At 39.7% G+C, this 19,076-nt stretch overlaps 1 protein-coding gene across 9 annotated transcripts in view; it reads left to right on the forward strand.

The window, feature by feature from the left end:
- The window catches only part of CCBE1 (collagen and calcium binding EGF domains 1), a 286,875-nt gene that overhangs the window by 240,491 nt on the left and 27,308 nt on the right, over positions 1 to 19,076 (forward strand). For all 9 annotated transcript variants that reach the window (XM_075932601.2, XM_089779440.1, XM_089779435.1 and 6 more), the window contains one exon: positions 15,395 to 15,447. In XM_075932601.2, the coding sequence (XP_075788716.1) occupies positions 15,395 to 15,447 (53 nt within the window). The remainder of the gene's footprint in view (positions 1 to 15,394; positions 15,448 to 19,076) is intronic.

Consider the following 19,076-nt stretch of genomic DNA (forward strand, 5'->3'; position numbering starts at 1 on the left):
TTCCCCAGCGTTCTAAGACTTATTGCAATCATGGTCCAGTGAGATCCTCAGCCAGCCCTTTAAAGCTCTTGAATGTAAGTTATCTACATATGCTGATTTAAAAATGTTCTTTGGAGGTTCTGTTTAACATCCTCCAGAGATACTAGTGGAATGGAAAAAGTGTTATCATTACTATATGATGAAATTATATCATTGGATTTTTTTCCAAATACAGACAGAAATATTTATTGAATACTTCTGCCTCTTTTCTGTTATTGATATTTTTAACAATTCTATCTAGTTATGGACTCTTTTGGTTTATATATATACAATAGAGGTCTCCTTCTGTCCCTTTACTTCCCTCATCAATTTTCTACAATTCCTAATTTCTAATTTATATTAACTACTAAGTGCTAAGTGAAGGAAGCTGTAATAATATATATATAATTTTATTACAGCTTCCTTTGCTTTCTCACTAAAGCAAGTCAGATTTTTAAGCAGTAAAAAACAGTAAAACCTTTCTTGATTATGGCTTTTTGAGCATTTAGATTCCCAATTATCATACACATTTTTTCAATTGATTTCTTCTTCCAGGCTGATATGGCTCAAAATTGTTTTTAGCTTTGTGAAACTGGCGATGTTAAAATACGGTAGCTACGTCTACACTGGCATGATCTTATGCAAGAACTCTTTTGCGGAAGAGTTCTTGTGCAAAAACTCTTCCAGAAGAGAGCGTCTAAGCTGGCATGTGCGTTTGTGCAAGAGATGTGCTTTTGCACAAGAGCATCCATGCCAGTGTAGACGCTCTCTTGCGCAAGAAAGCTCTGATGGCCATTTTAACCATAGGGCTTTCTTGCGCAAGAAATTCACGTTGCCTGTCTACACTGGCCTCTTGCGCAAGAACAGTTGCACAAGAGGGCTTATTCCTGAGCGGGAGCATCAGATTTCTTGCGCAAGAAGCCCTGATTTCATACATTAGAACGTCAGTGTACTTGCGCAAGAACTCGTGGCCAGTGTAGACAGGCAGCAAGTTCTGGCGCAAAAGCAGCTGCTTTTGTACAAGATCGCACCTATATAGACACAGCCCATGTGTGTATATATATGACTGGTATAAACTTTAGTTTGGAGATAAAAGTGGAAGTGAACTGAAACATCATATATTTGTAAAAAACAGTTTTTGTTTTTAATTGAGAAACTAAAATGTATTCAGTACGTTTTATTTTCCACTTTTCACCATTTTTCAAGCAAGTCTACTAGTGATCATGTCTTCCATGTATTTAGCATGCATTCGTCTTCCAAGCATTTAGCATTATTAGAAATATAAGTTGTCTGGTTTTTCAAAGGACTTACTTTAGCTATATACAGGATAGGTAGCTCTAACACTCCCATTGTCTTCTGTGGGACAGACCTTCACCCTATATCTCTGGCCATTACCACTAGTATCAAAGCATTTTGTGTTAAAATGTGTATATTAAATTCAGATACCTTATGCTGAACAATATTTTGCAATCATGATGAATAAAACTGGATCACTACACTTTTTACACTTTTACAATGGGGTGTGTCCCTTTTTAGTCCTTGTATAAAAGATCAAATGTGTATCATCTCTCATCAGACAATATATAGCCAGTGCCCAGGAGACAATTAGTGATTTTTCTGAAGCAGAAACAGCAAGGTAGCAGCTTACCAGAGTAATTTACTTTACAAAGCAGCATACTGTTCAAGAAAGTTGACAGGTGTTTGATTCATAGCCATACAGATTCATGTGGGCTTTTTTGGTTTTGTTAAATGGGGAGTACTGGAAAAATATTGTCCTTTCATTCTCAGGAATAGACATGACCGAAGAAGCAGCAGAGGCTAATACATTTTAAATATCAGGCTGATAAAATTTTGTTCAAGTGACATTTGAATGAAAGTGTTTGTTCTGAAAGAGTAAAGGAATTCTCAACAATTTGAACTCTTTCTTTTGTGCTATCTGTCATAGTAACTGGGTGAACTGTACCTCTGACCCCACATTCTCAGGTCTCTGGCCATCACCAGTGCTCATTATGCAATCCTCTGGTATGAACTGCACTTAACGCAGCAGGTCTGACTTAAGCTCAGACTCTGCAGTTCTGTTCCCTCTGGAGCAATGCCAGTAGGAATCCTTGGCAAACACTTTTCTTTGGGAAACTTATCATTTATTTAGAATGATAGCATTTCAGAGAAAACATATATCTTAAAAACAAGAAAATGGCCTATACACATGCCTGCTTGCTAGGTAGCTAGCTCTTTTCCATATGGAGGGCGGAAGGATCATTGATTTAGAGATTCTTCTGTAGAACCTCTCTCTATTAACCACTTGCTTACTTGTCAGAGCTCAGGGACAGCTCCCTGGGTAGCCCACAACAACTCAGATTTACTATTCCCTGTGGATATGTCTACATTATGGGATAAAGTTGAACTAAGATACGCAACTTCAGCTATGTTAATTGTGTAGCTGAAGTCGACGTTCCTTAACTCAACTTTTGGCACTGTCCACACTTCAGGAAGTCGAAGGAAGCACACTGTCCCTTCAAATTCCCTTATTCCTCACAGAAGCAGGACTACCAGCATCAATCACAGTGCCCCTCTCAGTTCGAATTAGCGTGTTTTCATTAGACCGCTAATTCGAACCTTGGAAGATAGACAGCAGGAGCTTTGATCTTCTCTGTAGTGTAGACATACCCAAAAGCATTAAGGCTTTCTTTACACTGGCATGTTTTGTCATAAAAAACTGCCTTTTGTTGACAAAACAGTGAGAGCATGCACACAACAATGCAACTTTTTGGGGGAAAAACAACCAGTATTGGTGTAAAAAAAAAAGTTCTACCTCTATGAGAAATTTTGTCTTTTCCTCTCCCTTTGTTATCAAAGAGTCAGTGTGGACTCTGTTTTGTTGAGAGAACTGGTTTCTGCCAGTATCCCACAATGCCAGCCCCGATGGCTGTGCTCAGTGTTTTGTGATTTCTGCTGCCCTCCAGGCATGTGCCCCTACCCTTTCAAAGCTCCAGGAAGTATCTGACAGCTGAGTGAGCTGCTCCATTTGGGTAACATACAAAAAGAGCAAATCATTGGGATGTTCCTGTTCTGCCTTCCTAGAAACACAGCAGCAGGCAGACTGCAGTGGGGGACTGGAGAGACACTGTGATGCTTCGACATTCCCTAGCACGGAGAGCTCACAGAGCCTCTCGTGATGCTGCTCCCAGGAGCTGAGAATGCTGTGGAAGAACTTGGAGAGAATCCCAAGAAACACAGGGATCATCTCTGCCTTCCCACAACACTGCACTGTGGGATGCTTACCCAAACTGCTTTGCTCTATCTGTGGACAGAGGAGCTAACAATGTGTCCAGGAAATGTTGACAAGGGGGGGGGCAGAAAAACTGGTTTGACCAGCTTTCACTTTTGGTGATTTTTGCATGTTGGCTGCACTTTTGTCCCCAAACCTTTCCAGTGTAGACATAGCCTAAGGGTATGTCATACGCTGCAGTAAGACCCCCATAGCTGACCAATGTCAGCTGACTCGGGCTCTTGGGACTTCGGCTCTGGGGCCATAAAAGTACATAATAGATATTCAAGTCAGGCTGGAGCCCAGGCCCACTGACAGGGACGGGCCAAGCAAGTAGTTGCCCTGGGGCCCAGCGATTCCAAGGACAGAGCCTTTTAAATTATTGCTGTCATTAAGGGCTGGGGAGGCACCATACTCCAGGTGGTGCTGAGGGATGGCTGCCTTGCCCAGGGGCCTGGAGAGATGGTCATATCCCCCACCCCTCCACCAAACAAAATCTGGGAGCCCAGCTCTAGCCAGAGCCCAAAAATCTACACTGTGGTTTTACAGTCCCACAAGCCCAAATCTCCTGACTCTGGCCAGCCAGGAGTGTTTTATTACAGTATAAGCATACCCTAAAAGTTCTAGGTATGGTCAGTAGAACAGGAGCTAAGCAGTCCAGAGGGATGTTGAGAGGACTTTTCAGTGGGAGTTTGCCTATCGCTATCCTGTGAAGAGCAAGCAAAGGCTGCTGAGGCCTAGAAGGCCATGTTTGTGTTGCCAGAGGAGGTGGTTTCAGGGAGCTGATCCACAGCAAGCATAGACAAGATTTCCTCGCACTATGAACAAGTGGTGGTGTGGTGCTTCACAACATCGAATACCCCAGATAAATGTCACGTTTCCATTTGAGAAGTCAAAATCAAATAGCTGTTTCTGAAGCAAGGCCTTTTAAAGTTGGGTGGGTCAGAGGGGTGTTGTGAACTCCTGGCTCCATTGATGTCAACCAGCATTTTGGCATTGACTTCGGTGGGGCCAGGATTTCATCCAAGATCTCTTCCATTTATGCTGTAAACTATGACCCATTTTTAAGAAAACATCTTTTTGTAGGACAGCATTAAGCATGCATTTCAATGCAGTACAAGTAGATGGCACATACGTAACGGTAACCACATGCTTAAGATCTGTCCTGAATCTCTGTCTGCGGGTCTAATTTTAATCCTGTGATCGTCAGTGGCAAAACTGCCATTGACTTTCTGGAGAGCAACATCAAGCTCTTATGCCACAGCCTCCCCTGTTTGGACAATGTCATAGGTTACCAAATATCAAGTGAAATCAGACTTTTAAAATCTGAATTCCTTGTATCATTTGTATGATGTGTTTGGGTGTACGTGTGTATGCAAACTGTGTGGTTGCCTTTATTGTTTATTAAGAGAGGTTTTATTAGACATTGTTTATACAGGATTTGGTGCGCTTGTTGATGAAAGATACTATAGAAGCTGGACTGGATTGCGTTCAGTAAATCTAACAACTTGCCAACAACTTATTTCTGTTTGACTTCTGTCGCCTAGCAACAGAACATCAGCCAGCTCATGAGCACAGAGTTCCTTGCAGCATGCTTTGGCACTACATCCCTTACAGAAATGGAATTTATGGCTTTCTATCTAGAATGCATTTTTTGGTAGGAAATTGGAGCCATAAAATGAAGAGTCATGGAAGTTTAAGAATTCAAAGACACTGGACAGATGTGCAATGATTAGCATTGTACTCTGGCTCACCTTTGTTTAGATAAATAACTGAACCTGTGCCATCAGCAATAAAGGCTATTTACAGGCTTGGAAAGAAATTTGGCTCTGAGTCCTCTAACTGGAAGTCAGAGATAGTGAAAAAACAGCTTTATTCTCTTTTTTTAATGTTAAATGTGATGTGGGCTCAATTTTAGATGTTTTCAAATAAGGTTTAGAACACTAATATTTTTTGCAGAAGAAAATGCATAAAATAAATCCTACCTTATCACCCTGTAAGAATGAATATGTAGTGAATAAGAACAAAGCCATGCTGGTTGGTATTGTATGCAGGTGTGTGTATATATAAGTTATTTACTCTTTCCCAAAATGTCATACCTGTTACCATAAATTTCATTTATTGAATTCCAAATCAGTTTTATATATGCATTCAAACAAAAATCACTTTCTTGGTGTAAGTCAACAGGTTCAACTGAGATGTAAAAAGAGGAGGGAAGGGAGAGTGTATATAAATCTGACAGCACCTAAGACTGTCAAAACTAGGTCTAGGCACACAATATTAGTCACTCTCTCTTTTTTAATCATATCATTCTTTTCTGACATTCCCGCTAATAAAAAATTGTACAAACAGATGCTTGTATTAAACCTCAGTTAAACACAGAAAAATCAATCCAAGGCCATAAATAGAAAGGAAAAAAGAAAATAAATTCTTATTATTATACATATTGTCTTCAAGAAGATGACTTTCATCCACTTTGGAGGTACCTTGTGAATCTAATCAATGGCTCTTTAAAGTAGGCAGAGTACATTCTGTCCAGCATTATTGGAGTCACATACTTGTACTGTACTCTAAACTTGCTTTGATCAAGTTCACATAAAGGTTGAACCTCTCTAGTCCAGCTCTAGAGTAACATCAATATTCCGGCATGATTTTAATTAGCCAGATGTCCACTTACCGTGGGTGTGGCCAAGTTTCCTGTGGTCCCATAAAGTTTATTTACAGTCATTAATCCTGACTCTCAATGTTCTATACTGTTGTTTTGTTCTAAGTTGCCCCTAAATGTCTTCTCAGAACCCAGTGAGCAGAGGAAGTGTTGATAATGCTGCTAGACAATATTGACCTCCTAAGGTTCAGCTAATTCTTTGGTTTGGTACCAGTCAGGTCCCAAGAGTGCTGGACTAGAGAGTTTCAACCTGTACTAGTTTTGCCTGACATTTTCAGGTATTGTTAAGCTAAACTTAATCAAACTGTCTGTGGTAAGCCATCCTATGGATTGGTAATGTAAACTGAACTGTATCATGAATAAAAGTAGGACTATTTTACCTGATATCTCCATTGAAATAATATTTATAGTTCAGTACCAAGAAATCTTTTCTTACATGAAAAATATCCTTCTTGAGACCTGGTTATGTTTGGAGGTGGTGAAGACCAATATTATGTATTTCCCCACTGAACAATATTAAGGCCTCCCCAAAAGTCTGAGAACCCATAAGAATGGCCACACTGGGTAAAACCAATGGGCTATCTAGCTCAGTATCCTGTCTTCTGATACATGCCAATACAAGGTGCTTCAGAAAGAATGAACAGAACAGCAATCATCAAGTGATCCATCATTCCTGTTATCCAGTCCCAGCTTCTGGCAAGCTGAGGGTAAGGACACTCAGACCATGGGGTTGCATACCTGACTCTCCTGCCTAATAGACACTGATGGACTTATCCCCCATGAACTGATCTAGTTCTGCTATTGGCTTTCGCAGCTTCCCATGTCAGTGAGTTTCACATGTTGATCTTGAGTTGAGTGAAGAAGTTCTTCCTTTTGTTTGTCTGAAATCTGCTGCCTATTAATTTTATTTAGTGACTCACTACTTCTTGTGTTATGTGAAAAAATAAATAACATTTCCTTATTCTTGTTCTCCACACCAATCAAGATTTTTCAGACTTCTATCATATCTCCTCTTAGTCGTCTCTTTTCCAAGCTGAAAAGAGCTCATTTTAAACACCAGGGTGAACCGGTGGATATAAAGTACTGAGACTTTTAGAAAGCCTGTGGCATGATCCCTCAACAAAGGATCTAAAGATCTACTTACTTACCAAAGTAAGCGGTCATGGAATAATTCAGTGTTGCATTTGTCGCATTTTTGTTGCAAAGTAATGCACATTGACAAACATAATCCCAACTATACATGCAAAATGATGGGCTCTAAATGAACTGTTACTAATTAAGAAAGAGATCTTGGATGCATTGTGGATCATTCTCCAAAAACATCCACTCAGTGTGCAGAGGCAGTTAAAATAGCTAACAAAATGTTAGCAACCATTAAGAAAGAGATAAATAATAATACAGAAAATATCATAACGCTTCTATATAAATCTATGACATGCCCATATCTTGAATACTGCATGCAGATCTGGTCACATCTCAAAAAAGATATATTAGAATTGGAAAAGGTATAGAGAAGGGCAACAAAAATGATAAGAGGTATGAAACAGCCTGTATGAGGAGAGATTAAAATAAGCTGGGAGGCATTGTTTCCCTTTTATAAAGGCCATGTTGTCTCTCTCTAACAAACTGTGTTCATCTGTATGTCTGAAACTATTTTAACCGGTTTGTCCAATACTGAACTTAGGCTTACCAATCTGTAGTGGTCAAAATCACTGCTGGAGCCTTTTTTTAAAAGATACATAATAGCCATGGCTGTCTCTAGGATGGGTTCAAGGTTTGGGACACACACATCCATACATTCCAGTCTCAATTCACCTAATCACAAGAACCATCATTTCAGTTCTTTTTTATGAAAAGAGAGAGAGATCGAGTCTTCAGCAAATTATAGCCAATAGTCCAGTGGTTTGGGAACTCACCTGCAATAAGGGTGCAGGATAGGAGATTCTGGTAAATTCCAAATCTTTAAAATTGTTTATTTCAAATTTTTTTTTTCAAAAGAGTCATTGTTTCCAGGTGAACTAGAATGGGTTACCTAGAACTTTTTAAGTCCCGGCTTGACAAAGCCCTGGCTGGGATAATTTAGTTGGGATTGGTCCTGCTTTTGGCAGGGGTTTGGACTCAGTGACCTCCTGTGTTTCTATGATTCTTTGATTCTATCACCATATGCCTCAGCTGTTGGATCTGTTTGATTTTAGTGAGATTTTATCTTAGTGATGGAGTTTTTTAGTTAATTTCTTTTTACACATTTTTTGAAGTTGATTAGATTCAAGATGATAGTCTCTCTTTATGGATGGCTCTGCAGCCAATTTCCTTCATGTGAAAACACTGAGACCTGCAGTAGCTCTGCAAAGTAATTCATCATTTTGTCATTTTTGCAATGTCTTCTGTAAGTTAAGAGGCCAAGAAACACAATTTCTACTAATTCATCATAAAACTTTGTCCATAAAAACACCAGGAGAGAACAACACTGCAAATAGCTGGGAGCGAGAGAATCTGATAATAATACATTGCAGTAACAGACAGCTAAGTAGCATGTGAGAAAGCTTTCAAAATCAATGAAGCTATGTTGATTTTCAATAGCTAAAGATACGACCTGTGGCATGTTTGTGGAGAATGAGCAATAAATGGCATGCATTTTCAGTCTTTTCAAGGGCTTCAACTTAACAGTGACCAAATAAGGATTTCTTTCCTGATAAAAATGTTAAAAACTAGAGCCAAGCAGCATTTTGTTTTAAAGAGAAAACAGTAAGACATAACTTGATTGTATTATTAAATGCAATTGCTGGTCAGAGCCAGAACCTTCATTCATACTCTTTAGTGGAAATCTTACTTTCAAAAAATCAAGTCCTTTGCTACATCAGCTGACCCTTAGATTTCTAACTTCTTGAATTTCCTTGGCCCAATGGGATCTTCCTCATTTTACTTAGTCATCATTCTAATTTTGCTTTGCAATAAACTAGTCAATGAGTTAGTGTGAACACAGTATATATTTTGAGGTCCCTGGCACCAGGCAGATTCTTTAGATCCAGGATAGTCAATAAGCGGACCGCAAGCCAAATATGGACCACCAGATGTTTTTGAACAGATCCCAAATTTATTTATTTATTTATTAGATTTTATTATATTCTCTGGAGTCTGGACCTTGACTATTCCTCAACCATGAAATTTGGACCTTAACAAAAATTAATTGACTACCCCTGCTTTAGATAATATCAGGCACTTGCTGCTCCTTATGTTATTCAATCTTATTGAAATTAATGGAAAGACTTCTTCAGCAGAGGGAAACTGCCTTAATGTGATGTGGTCCCAGCTCATGTCATTCTAATGATTATAGGCTCAATTCAATACCCACTGAATTCACGGGGAATCTTTCCATTCACTGCCAATGTCAGTTGAGACTTGGCCAGTGAAAGGAATATGCAGAGGAAGAGAGAGGGGAGTCCCATGAGATGTCCATGAGAGTAAATGCTGCTTTGGCTGCATTTATTTCTTCAGATAGCTGAAAAAGAGGACTTAGCCTCGCAACCATAGCAAACCTTATGATACTGAACTACTTTCTACAGCAGGGCTACTCAACATGCAGCCCATGAGCCACATGCAGCCAGTGGCCCGTTTGTTTGTGGCCCACGGTGCGGTTTGGGTTTACGCAGGGCTCAACACATGGCCTGTAAGTGGGAGCCAAAACAAAAAAGTAGTCAATATAATGGTCTTCTGTTGATATGTGTTTTAGTAGTTAAATTCCTGGACTATCATTGCTCATTAAAAGTGCTGTCATATGGGTAGAAATTGGGTTAATATTGCATTTTATTAATATCAGCCGAACTGACTTACATGGGGCTTGTGTATTGTGTAGTCTTGCCTTAATCTTTGTATTCATGCCGGTCAGTGTGAAATAAGCTATTTGCATATATATTTGCATGTATATGCAACCACACTTCAGTTGCGTCCCTCGGTATGTGCTGTGACTATCTTTGTGGCCCACGGGGCTTCCAAAGTTGAGTAGCCCTGCTCTACAGGGACACCATTCACTGTTACTCATGAGTTTGGTATATACCCCAAATAAACACAAAGTATCTTCTTTCAGTTTCAGATAATGTTGTCCAAAATGGCATGACTCTTCCATGTATGTGACATCTAGATATCCACAGCCACGGGGTTACTGAGCCACCCCTGCACTACAGATGGCAGACAGTCCATGGCAGACAGTGCAGGAGCTCATTTGGATTTTATACTTAACTACTCCCAGGCCTTTCTCACTGCAGCAGCTTGGGGCCAGCTGAAAAGTGCCTCTGTACAGTCATTGCAGCTACAGTGGACACAGCTGGAGGAGAGATGCATGTCCCTGGCTGGGGTAGTTGCAGGTTCATCTGCCCTTCGTGCTTCCCAGTCAGAATGAGGAATGTAGTAAACTGTGCACTTCCCCTTGCTCCCTGACGAAAGGGAACAGCAATGGCCCCGTTTGCATTGTGGGGAGGGGGGACTTTGGTCCCTTTATCCTGCCTAAAGGACACCTGGGGAGTGGGAGGCTCAGGACTGGGACAGTCCTGGGTGAAGGGGTGCCCCCAGACAGCTCCTTTTACCTGCCTGGTGTCTGTCTCTTTTCTGTATGGTTTTATGAGAAGCAGTCCCATTTTGGGTACCTCCCATTTTCCTAGTACAACCAAACACTTACCATGCTTTTTATGTTATGATAAAAGGAAGCTGCATACCAAATACGGTGGTCCTAGCTCTTATAATTAAGGAGGAGCTCTTCAACAAACAGACACATACAGACAGGACACACAAACAAACTCTCAAATATATAGTCGATTTTTTTAAAAAAAAACAAGGGTTTTTGTAGCACCTTTTATTCTCTATTCTACTCCAGTTTGTCTTTATAATTGATAAATTATTTGGAAGTTAATATTTTATGTTATGTTTAGAGTCTTGCATATTTCTGGAATTCAGGAAGATCAAAGAAGCACTTAGGACAGTCGCAGTAAATATCCCTTCTGTGCCCATATTACAAAGGCTCCTTTGTGCTACTAAGCACAATAGATTCACTTAGGAAACCTTGCTGAACCTCTGATCTATGAGACATTGCACAGGTTTCATGAGTTCATATTATGATATTCTTTGACTAAGTCTATTTTCTGCTGATGATTTTCAATGAAAAATTGCGTTTTTGATTAAAGAAAATGTTCATGGAATATATCCTTGAAAATTTAGATTTTTCACTGTAAAACCCCAAATGATAACATTTTCCCCTGAAAACCAAAAGTGTTTTGATTTTTGGCAGTTTTTGGTTGAAAATTTTTCTAGTCTTTTCAAAAAAAGGCAAAGCTTGCCACTGCATTTTGATGAAAATGCTTTTTGTTTTCATCAGAATGTTTTGTCAAGAAAAATACTAATTTCTAACATTCTCTATGAGATATGGTCTCTAGCTACATTAATGATGGATACCTAGAAATGAATGAATATAGTGTCCATCTAAGGCTATGTACATACTTTCAGTCAGAATGTTATAGAATGCTAACAGCTGTAGAACTATGACACTTACCTGATACTGGGACTCTTATAACACTTCAGGGGCCTGACTTTTGGGAAATGAGGACATATTCTGCAGTTTTCACTCAGGATAAACTCCTATTTAAAACAGAACTTTTCCTGAATGAACTACACGATTGAGCTCATGGAAACCTGGGAACTGTGGGAAACCATTGCTATAAGACTTTGTCATCAGTAAACAACCCTGTTACATAATGTGAAAGTCAATTGTGCTAAAATGTTACCCATTTAGAAATCAAACTTATAATGAACCAAGCTAATTTCACAGAAGATCCAGTAGGGTTTCACATTTTGGGGCAGCTAAATATTATCCGGTGTATTTGATTCATACTTAAATATTCAGCTGCCTAGCAATAGTAATGAAGAAAATTGTTCCATGCTTAAAAAGATTAGTAGCAGCCTGTTTGCCTCTCATTATCTATAATTAGATCATAATTATGTAATCTTGATTAGAAATGCTAGCTGGGTTCTAAAAGTAAGTTTTCCCATTAAAGTACCTCTGTTAATAATAAACGTAGTTGTCAGTCATTTTGATAAATTGATTTTCAGGAATGTAGTTGGCCTAAAGAATGTAAAGGTCACCAAGAATATATCCCAGGCTGTGTTACTTAGACTTATAGATATAATATGATGTTCTGGGAAGCAAGTACCACAGTGTTGTATTTTCTGTGTATTTACCCTAACCTGTCAGAACCCCTTGCAAAATCATGTCAAATTCATGTTTGCTATTTAGAAAAGTCATGTATCAAAAAAAGGAGTTGGCATCAAGAACATAAGTCTATATTCTGAATTGGAATTTACTGCTAGTGGATTGTATGGGGAGATAATGCAGTTTCTGGGGCCTGGTTAGGTCTCTTTTGTGTCATTTCCCCATATGGTACTTAAAGCTACCGTGAAGAGGAGCAGGGATAATCCTGAAGAGGGGGATCAGGAACACCTGTTCTCCTCATCCCGTAAACAAGATTACAGGGACAGTTAGTACAATTAAATGGTGAGAAATTCAGAAGCGAAATAAAAAGATACTTTTTTATAAGCTGTGGAACTCATTGCCTCACTGTGTCATTAAGGCCAAGAATCTAACAAGATTCAAAAAGGGATTGGCTATTTATCTGAATGCCAAGAATTCCCAGACTAATTATAATTAATGACAACAGACCCCTTGAAAAAAATACTAAATCTCATGCTTCATAGCATAAACCAGTCTCTAATTACTGGTGATCAGGATGTGACCTATAAAGACGGCAAATTGTTCCACATCTGCTTGTCATGGAGTTTTTGCATTTTCCTTAGAAGTTTTGGAACCGGACACTGCTGGGGATATGGGTTAGATAGATTTTAGGTCTAGTCCATTGTCGCAATGTTTCTTATGTAGGGGAACCTCTGTTACCTCCAGTGACATGAAGAGTCACTGTCCCCTCATTATTTGTATTCCCAAAACACCTGGAGCCCTAGTCAAGGACTGGGACCCTGTGGTAGGTGCTGTACAAACACAGAACAAAGATAGTCCCTGCTCCAAGGTGCTTCCAATACAAGTATCACACAAGAGAGATAGAAAGATGGGAAAGTACAAGGAAACAGCAAGACAATATTGGTCAGCATGATTGATGAGGGTCTCAGTACACCAGCAGCCTAACTATTGTGAAATTTTTTATGGACTTCACAGTCAATGAGAGTTTTGAGCATCAGCTCCATGTTGGGGTGGAAAGGAGTTTGAACGGAGCAGGGAAATGCTAATACAACAATCCAGAAGGAAAGAAATGTTAACTTCAGACTCACATAGTTTAGGTTGAAAGAAAACCCATAACTTTTGATATAGGATGACCCATTTCTGAAAGATTCTGAGCATTCTGGTTCTGATCCAACAAAGCATGTGCATAGCTGTCAGCATGCGAGTAGTTTATTAAATTCTCTACCCTACCACCTGGTTTCTTCACTGGTATATGCCTATACTGCCTTCAAGAAAACTGTGCGATCAGTCTTGCCCTATCCTGAAAGGGAAAGGAAATGATTGTACAGTTGGAAGGCTGTCTACATAGCTCGAAGCATCTGAAGAGCCTCCCTGTTGTACCTTTGAACTCTTTCCTCCTTCATTTGTTTATCTTGAAGATAAAACTTCACAGCAGCGTTTGTAGTGCAGTCTAATGAGGACCAGTGTTTGCATAACAAGGCAAAGCTTCCTCTGCAGCCGTCCAACCGTCATTAAATTTAATTTATATTTTGGCTAATCTTTGAAAGTATAAAATGTGCCGCCAAAGTTTGTTTTTACATAGTTTGGATTAATATTCTGTTTGTTTTAAATGGTAAATTGCAACTGATAGTTGTTTTAAATGCAACATAATGATACGTTGTGATGAACTCTGGGTCACGTAGGGGATACATTTGTGTCATTGACTTCCGTTGCCTTAGCATTCTCCTGGGTCAATTATACAAGTAAGGGGCAAAACAGAAGAGTGATTACTACTTAGCTTACCAGACACTTTACTTCAGCACATCTGCAGAACACTCTAGAGTCCATATCTCTAACATCCACAAGCTTTCAAAAACCAGATTAAGTCACTTAATTTAAATTTAATTTCACAGGAGGTTAAATGACAGGTTACTTCTAGGCAAGCAATGTTGGCAATACACAAGCAATAAAACCTTTTGTAAGGTCATCTAGCCTCTGTACTTAATATCACTCGAAAAAGACTGTATGCATTAGTGTGTATTTAGAAATGTTATCAAGAAACTCGGAGGCTTTGTTATAGTTGTGCCATGCAAAATAGAAACAATGAAATAACGCCATATGTTTAAATATGATTTCACACTAGCTTATAAGAAACACATGTTTTCCCTACAACAGAACTTTCTCATGTTCTGAACGGCTTAAGAAATTTCAGACCACATAGAAGTGTTAATATTTAATTGTTCCCATCTCTAGACCATTCTAAGTGCCCTATTAATCTCACTGTAGTTAAAATATCTCATTTATTTAATTGCTCAGCTTTTCAGAGTCCTTTGAAATGTGGGAAATGAATTATAGCGTTTAATCGTGTGTGCATGACTAGCTGAGTTATAAGCCCGTCATTTGGTTTATCTTAGAGTGACAGATGCATGGAAACGCTCTGTGGCATATCATGAAAGTTATGATCATGGCTGTTTATACATATAGCTCCAAAAGTGTGTCATGCACATTCTAACAGGCATAAGCTGTGCATGATTTTCAAAAGGGGATAATAATTTTGAATTGTTTAGTGTTTGGGTGCCCAATGTTAGAGCGCTGATTTTCAGATGCGGGGTGCTCATTGCTTTCGAAAACTCAGGCCTTTTTAAAGTGTCTCCAGTAGGCACCAATAATCTCTAGTCACTTTTGAGAGTCTTGGCTAAGGACCCTGCCATAGAGTTGATAGAATAAAGATCCAAAATACTCTTCCTTTAGTAAATAGTGTCAAGTCTTTTTCAACAAACATCATTTCATCCAAACTTCTGTATCCACTGCCCATTTTAATTGTGAAATTCCCCCACCTGTCTCCAAACTCTCCCCTTTAAAAAGTGCAGTCATTCAGCTCAAATAGGAGCCACAGAAAGCCCTGACAAGCCCTGAGGCAGTGGGATAGGATACTCAGCACTTTTGGGGGCTTTTCCATTGAGAGATCTTGATGCACCAAGGAAGGAAAAAGGCCTTTCTTTCTAAAGGTTACCATGTACCATTTGTGCTACTATGGATCATTTCAAATCTCCTTCTTTACCCAGGAATAGAAATCTCCAGTATTAATCATTCTTTTGGATTAATAACTTTTTTAATGTATTTTTGAGATTGTTTCTCAAATATAACTTTCAAGCCCTTTAAAACTTATTTCTAAAGTTAGCATCTCTTTTAAACAGCATTTTTATTTTATTCTATTTTTGTCTTTCAGGAAAAAATGCTGTAAGGGTTATAAATTTGTTCTTGGACAATGCATCCCCGAAGGTATGTGATTTCATTGTTCTTACTATTCACATCCCAGTGCCATTAGCAATTTCTCATTTGTTCTGACTTTTGTGCTGTTAAGTTGGGAGAAGATATTTAGTTAACCATATGCTTGGTTATCCCTTGTGTCTCTGTGTGGAATTTGTTACCAGAAATAGCAATACAATAAAATTCTGTTTCTGCAAAATATTTTAGCTAGGGTGCCAGGTCTTGGCTCTCCCTCCATACATCTGGTTGCATAGATCTTGTGATATGAATTAGTGGATACACAGGGCCATATTCTTCCCTTGAATGTGTGTGGAGAGCCATTACACCCAGGAGAATTAGCCTGTTCAGATAGGCCAGCAGCTAATTATTCCTGCTCTTCCCAACAATAGCAGTGGGGAAGTTGGGAGAGGCTGTTTCCTGAGGGAGGTGTCTTCCCAAGGTTGGTGCAACCCTGGGTTGCTGCAACTTTAGACATTACCCTGTCCTTAAAGGCAGTGTGGGTTATTGTGTATAGCTCAGCCTGCAGTGTTCTCTTACAGGCAATAGCCTGTGATGCTAAATCGTATTTTGAAAATACAGTGTTTGGGTCTCCTGAGTTGAAAGATCTTGGAACAGCTGGATCATCTATAAGAAAAAAAAATGAGACGTGTGCAAGTGATGCTGTAGCTCATGGACACAACACATAGTGCTACTGGCTGAGAGGCATGAAATTTAAGGGAGATATCTAAAGGCTGTTGACATCAATGGGAGCCACCAGTGGGTTCAGTAAGGCTTTGGATCAGTTTCTAAACCAGTTATTCCCCAGAGAGCTTCACATAAGATGTATCTTCCTCTCATAGGCTTCCCTGGTGCAGGATCATGCCATATTTGCAGAGCTAAGATTGATTGCAGAGCTGCAAAATCCTCTTGCTGTAGGCAAGCTCTTTAAGCTGAAAATAAAAAGCCTGTAGTGGGCAACAAGGACAGTGCCAAGGACAAGGACGGTGCTGTACAAGGACCATGCCAAGCAGGGACCATGGAGTTGGTCAGTGAGTTTTCATAGTATGAGATGTAAACATTTTGAAGTGAAAAGAGGCAGAGTAATGTCATTCTTCAGAGCCTCCGGGAACTGCTTGTTCTTTGGGTTGTAAATTTTTGCCAACAAGTTCCTACCAACTGCAGATCTTACTGCCCCCTGGTGAGTGAGCTCCTTGTTGTCAGATAGCAACCTTTTGTGACAAACTACAGACACCTCTTATTGTTCCTCGTGCTGCCAGTGTGGTGAGAAATTCAAAGTGCTTCCAGCAGAAGATGGAGCAGAGTTGTTACAACAGTGGGACCATTTGAATGAGATCAGTTCATCTTAGTTGGCTTATGCTCATAGTTTACATTTTGGGCTTTGGTTTTGTGAGGCTGTAGGGAGCTTATGGAGGACTGGTGAGCTACAGTGTGAGAGACTGAGACTGAGTAGTAACATGGTGTTGGAGTGAGGAAATTTTTTGTTTTGTCGAATGTAGAGACACTGAGACCATGTAGAATGAAAAGAACTAGGGCTCTTTTCAAATCCAGTAAAATATCTATAGTGATTATTCACGAACAGCACAGAGACCTTAGGAGAAGAGACAGGGGTATGGATAACAAAAATGCCACAACAAAAGAGAATTTGTACTTCTAGTTTTGACCTATTCAGATTGAGGTGAATATGAAAGTAGCTCTTAATTATGACTCCATTGGCTTTTGGGAAGTTCTCTCTGGGCTCCGGACCTTAACAAACTTTCTTTTTTCAAATGAATTTTTTTTTTTTTTTTTGCTGTCTGTGGTTTCTGTTCGGCTCTCTTTGTATCCTCTGTTAGCCCACTGTCACCGTGACCGGAGTTTCACCTTTAATTTCACAGACCAGAAGAACAGCCGAAACAGCTGAAAGTGTTTGAGCTCGTGGCATATAAACTAGAAACTCTGTGATTCAGAGAAACACTCTTTTAACTTACTCTATTAAAATGTAACCACTTCCCGCACACATTTCATCATAAGCTTGGCAGTAGGAGTGTGTTTGAAATGCATATCTTATCCCAGGCACATAATGTCTCAGGCTGTTAGTTTCTTCACCAAAGTACATTTTTGCCTTTTAGCCATTACTGACAAATCACAACCCCAAGAAAGCAATTGTAGTACCATCTTCCTGTGCAATTAGCAGTAAGTACAAGGAAGAACTTGGGACCTGCCCTATCTACTCTATTCTGTCTGCATCACAAAGACCTGGTTCTTTTCCTATGGCAAGTGCATTTTAAACCGTCTCTCCTCTATAAGGGAATGGCATTGTCATAGATCTCCTAGCCTCCTTTCTTCCATTTCATTCTCCCTTCCCTGTTTTATCTGCTAATTCACACACATACAGGTAAAAGGCAGTGCAGTCCAGTGGTACAACAGTGGGTTCTGTATGTAATAACTTTCCCAATGGCTTTGTGCCTCGATTTCCCCATCTGTAGAATTGGAGATATTGATATTTAGAAAATTGTTTTGGACTGAGCGCTAAATGCTGTTCTTATTACAACAGTTGCCCCTCTGACCTCTCCTTCCACCCTGCTTTCTCAAACCACTATCTCATCTTTTTTCCAAATTGCCTCTCTGTCTTACTACTCCTGGCTAACAATTCCATTCTCTCTTCCTTCTCTGGGTTCAGTCTAGAGCAAAGCACATGTACTGGTATCCTGTATCAAACATTTTGGGATTATCCCCTGTATAGGGGAGCTTCTTCCCCCTCCCCCGACCTCCTGGCATGCAGGTTCTAGCTGGATTTTTCCAGAGACTATGAAACAAAAGATGAGCTTGGACGGCACAAGGCCTTCCTTCGATTCAGCAAGCAGACAGGATCCTCTGGGGAGCGGAGGTCTCCCCACCTTTTTTTGTAGCATTGGAAGGAATTTGGCTTACCGGGACCCCATCAGATTGATGGATGGCTTCTCGTAAGCTTTTACCATGTATATAGGAACTTTCATTGATTTGAATGTGTTTTTTTTTCCATAATGATTTTACCTTAAGAATAAAAATATTTTGGTTTATGAAGGCTGGCTGGCAACTGGTGTACAATGCAGTAGCCTCTGAACCGAGGTTAACCACAGGGGCTGGACTTTGGTCGTACCAGCTGGGTAAATCACAGTGAGGTGCAGCTCTGTCTGACACAAGTGATGACTGAAAGGCTACGTCTACACTGCAGATTTATTTCAGAATAAGCTATTCCAGAATAGTTATTCCAAAATAGCTTATTTTGAAATAGCACATCTACACTGCAAGGAAGCCTCAAAATTAGTCCAAGGCAGGCTTCCCTAATGTAGACATGCTACCTCGATTTAGAGCCCCAGGAGGAATAATTTAGAATGGCCCTGGCGAGGGGCTATTTCGAAATAGCAGAAGTGGAACATCTATACACGCCTTATTTTGACATAACTCCTATGCCAAAATAGCTATTCTTCATAGATGAGGTTTGTGGAAGTTGGAATAAGCCGTCCGTTATTTCAAAATTATTTCGAAATAATGGAATCTCTGTGTAGAACCTCACATAGTTAATTTGCTGTGTAGACACACAAAGCCTAAGACCTTAAGAGGTTGCCCTCAAGGAAGACCAGGAGTAGGGGAAAATTGCAGTTAAGCCCAAAAGTATGGTA

This window comes from Pelodiscus sinensis, chromosome 6, assembly GCF_052426305.1.
Source record: "Pelodiscus sinensis isolate ZL-2025 chromosome 6, ASM5242630v1, whole genome shotgun sequence".
Taxonomy (NCBI): Eukaryota; Metazoa; Chordata; order Testudines; family Trionychidae; genus Pelodiscus; species Pelodiscus sinensis.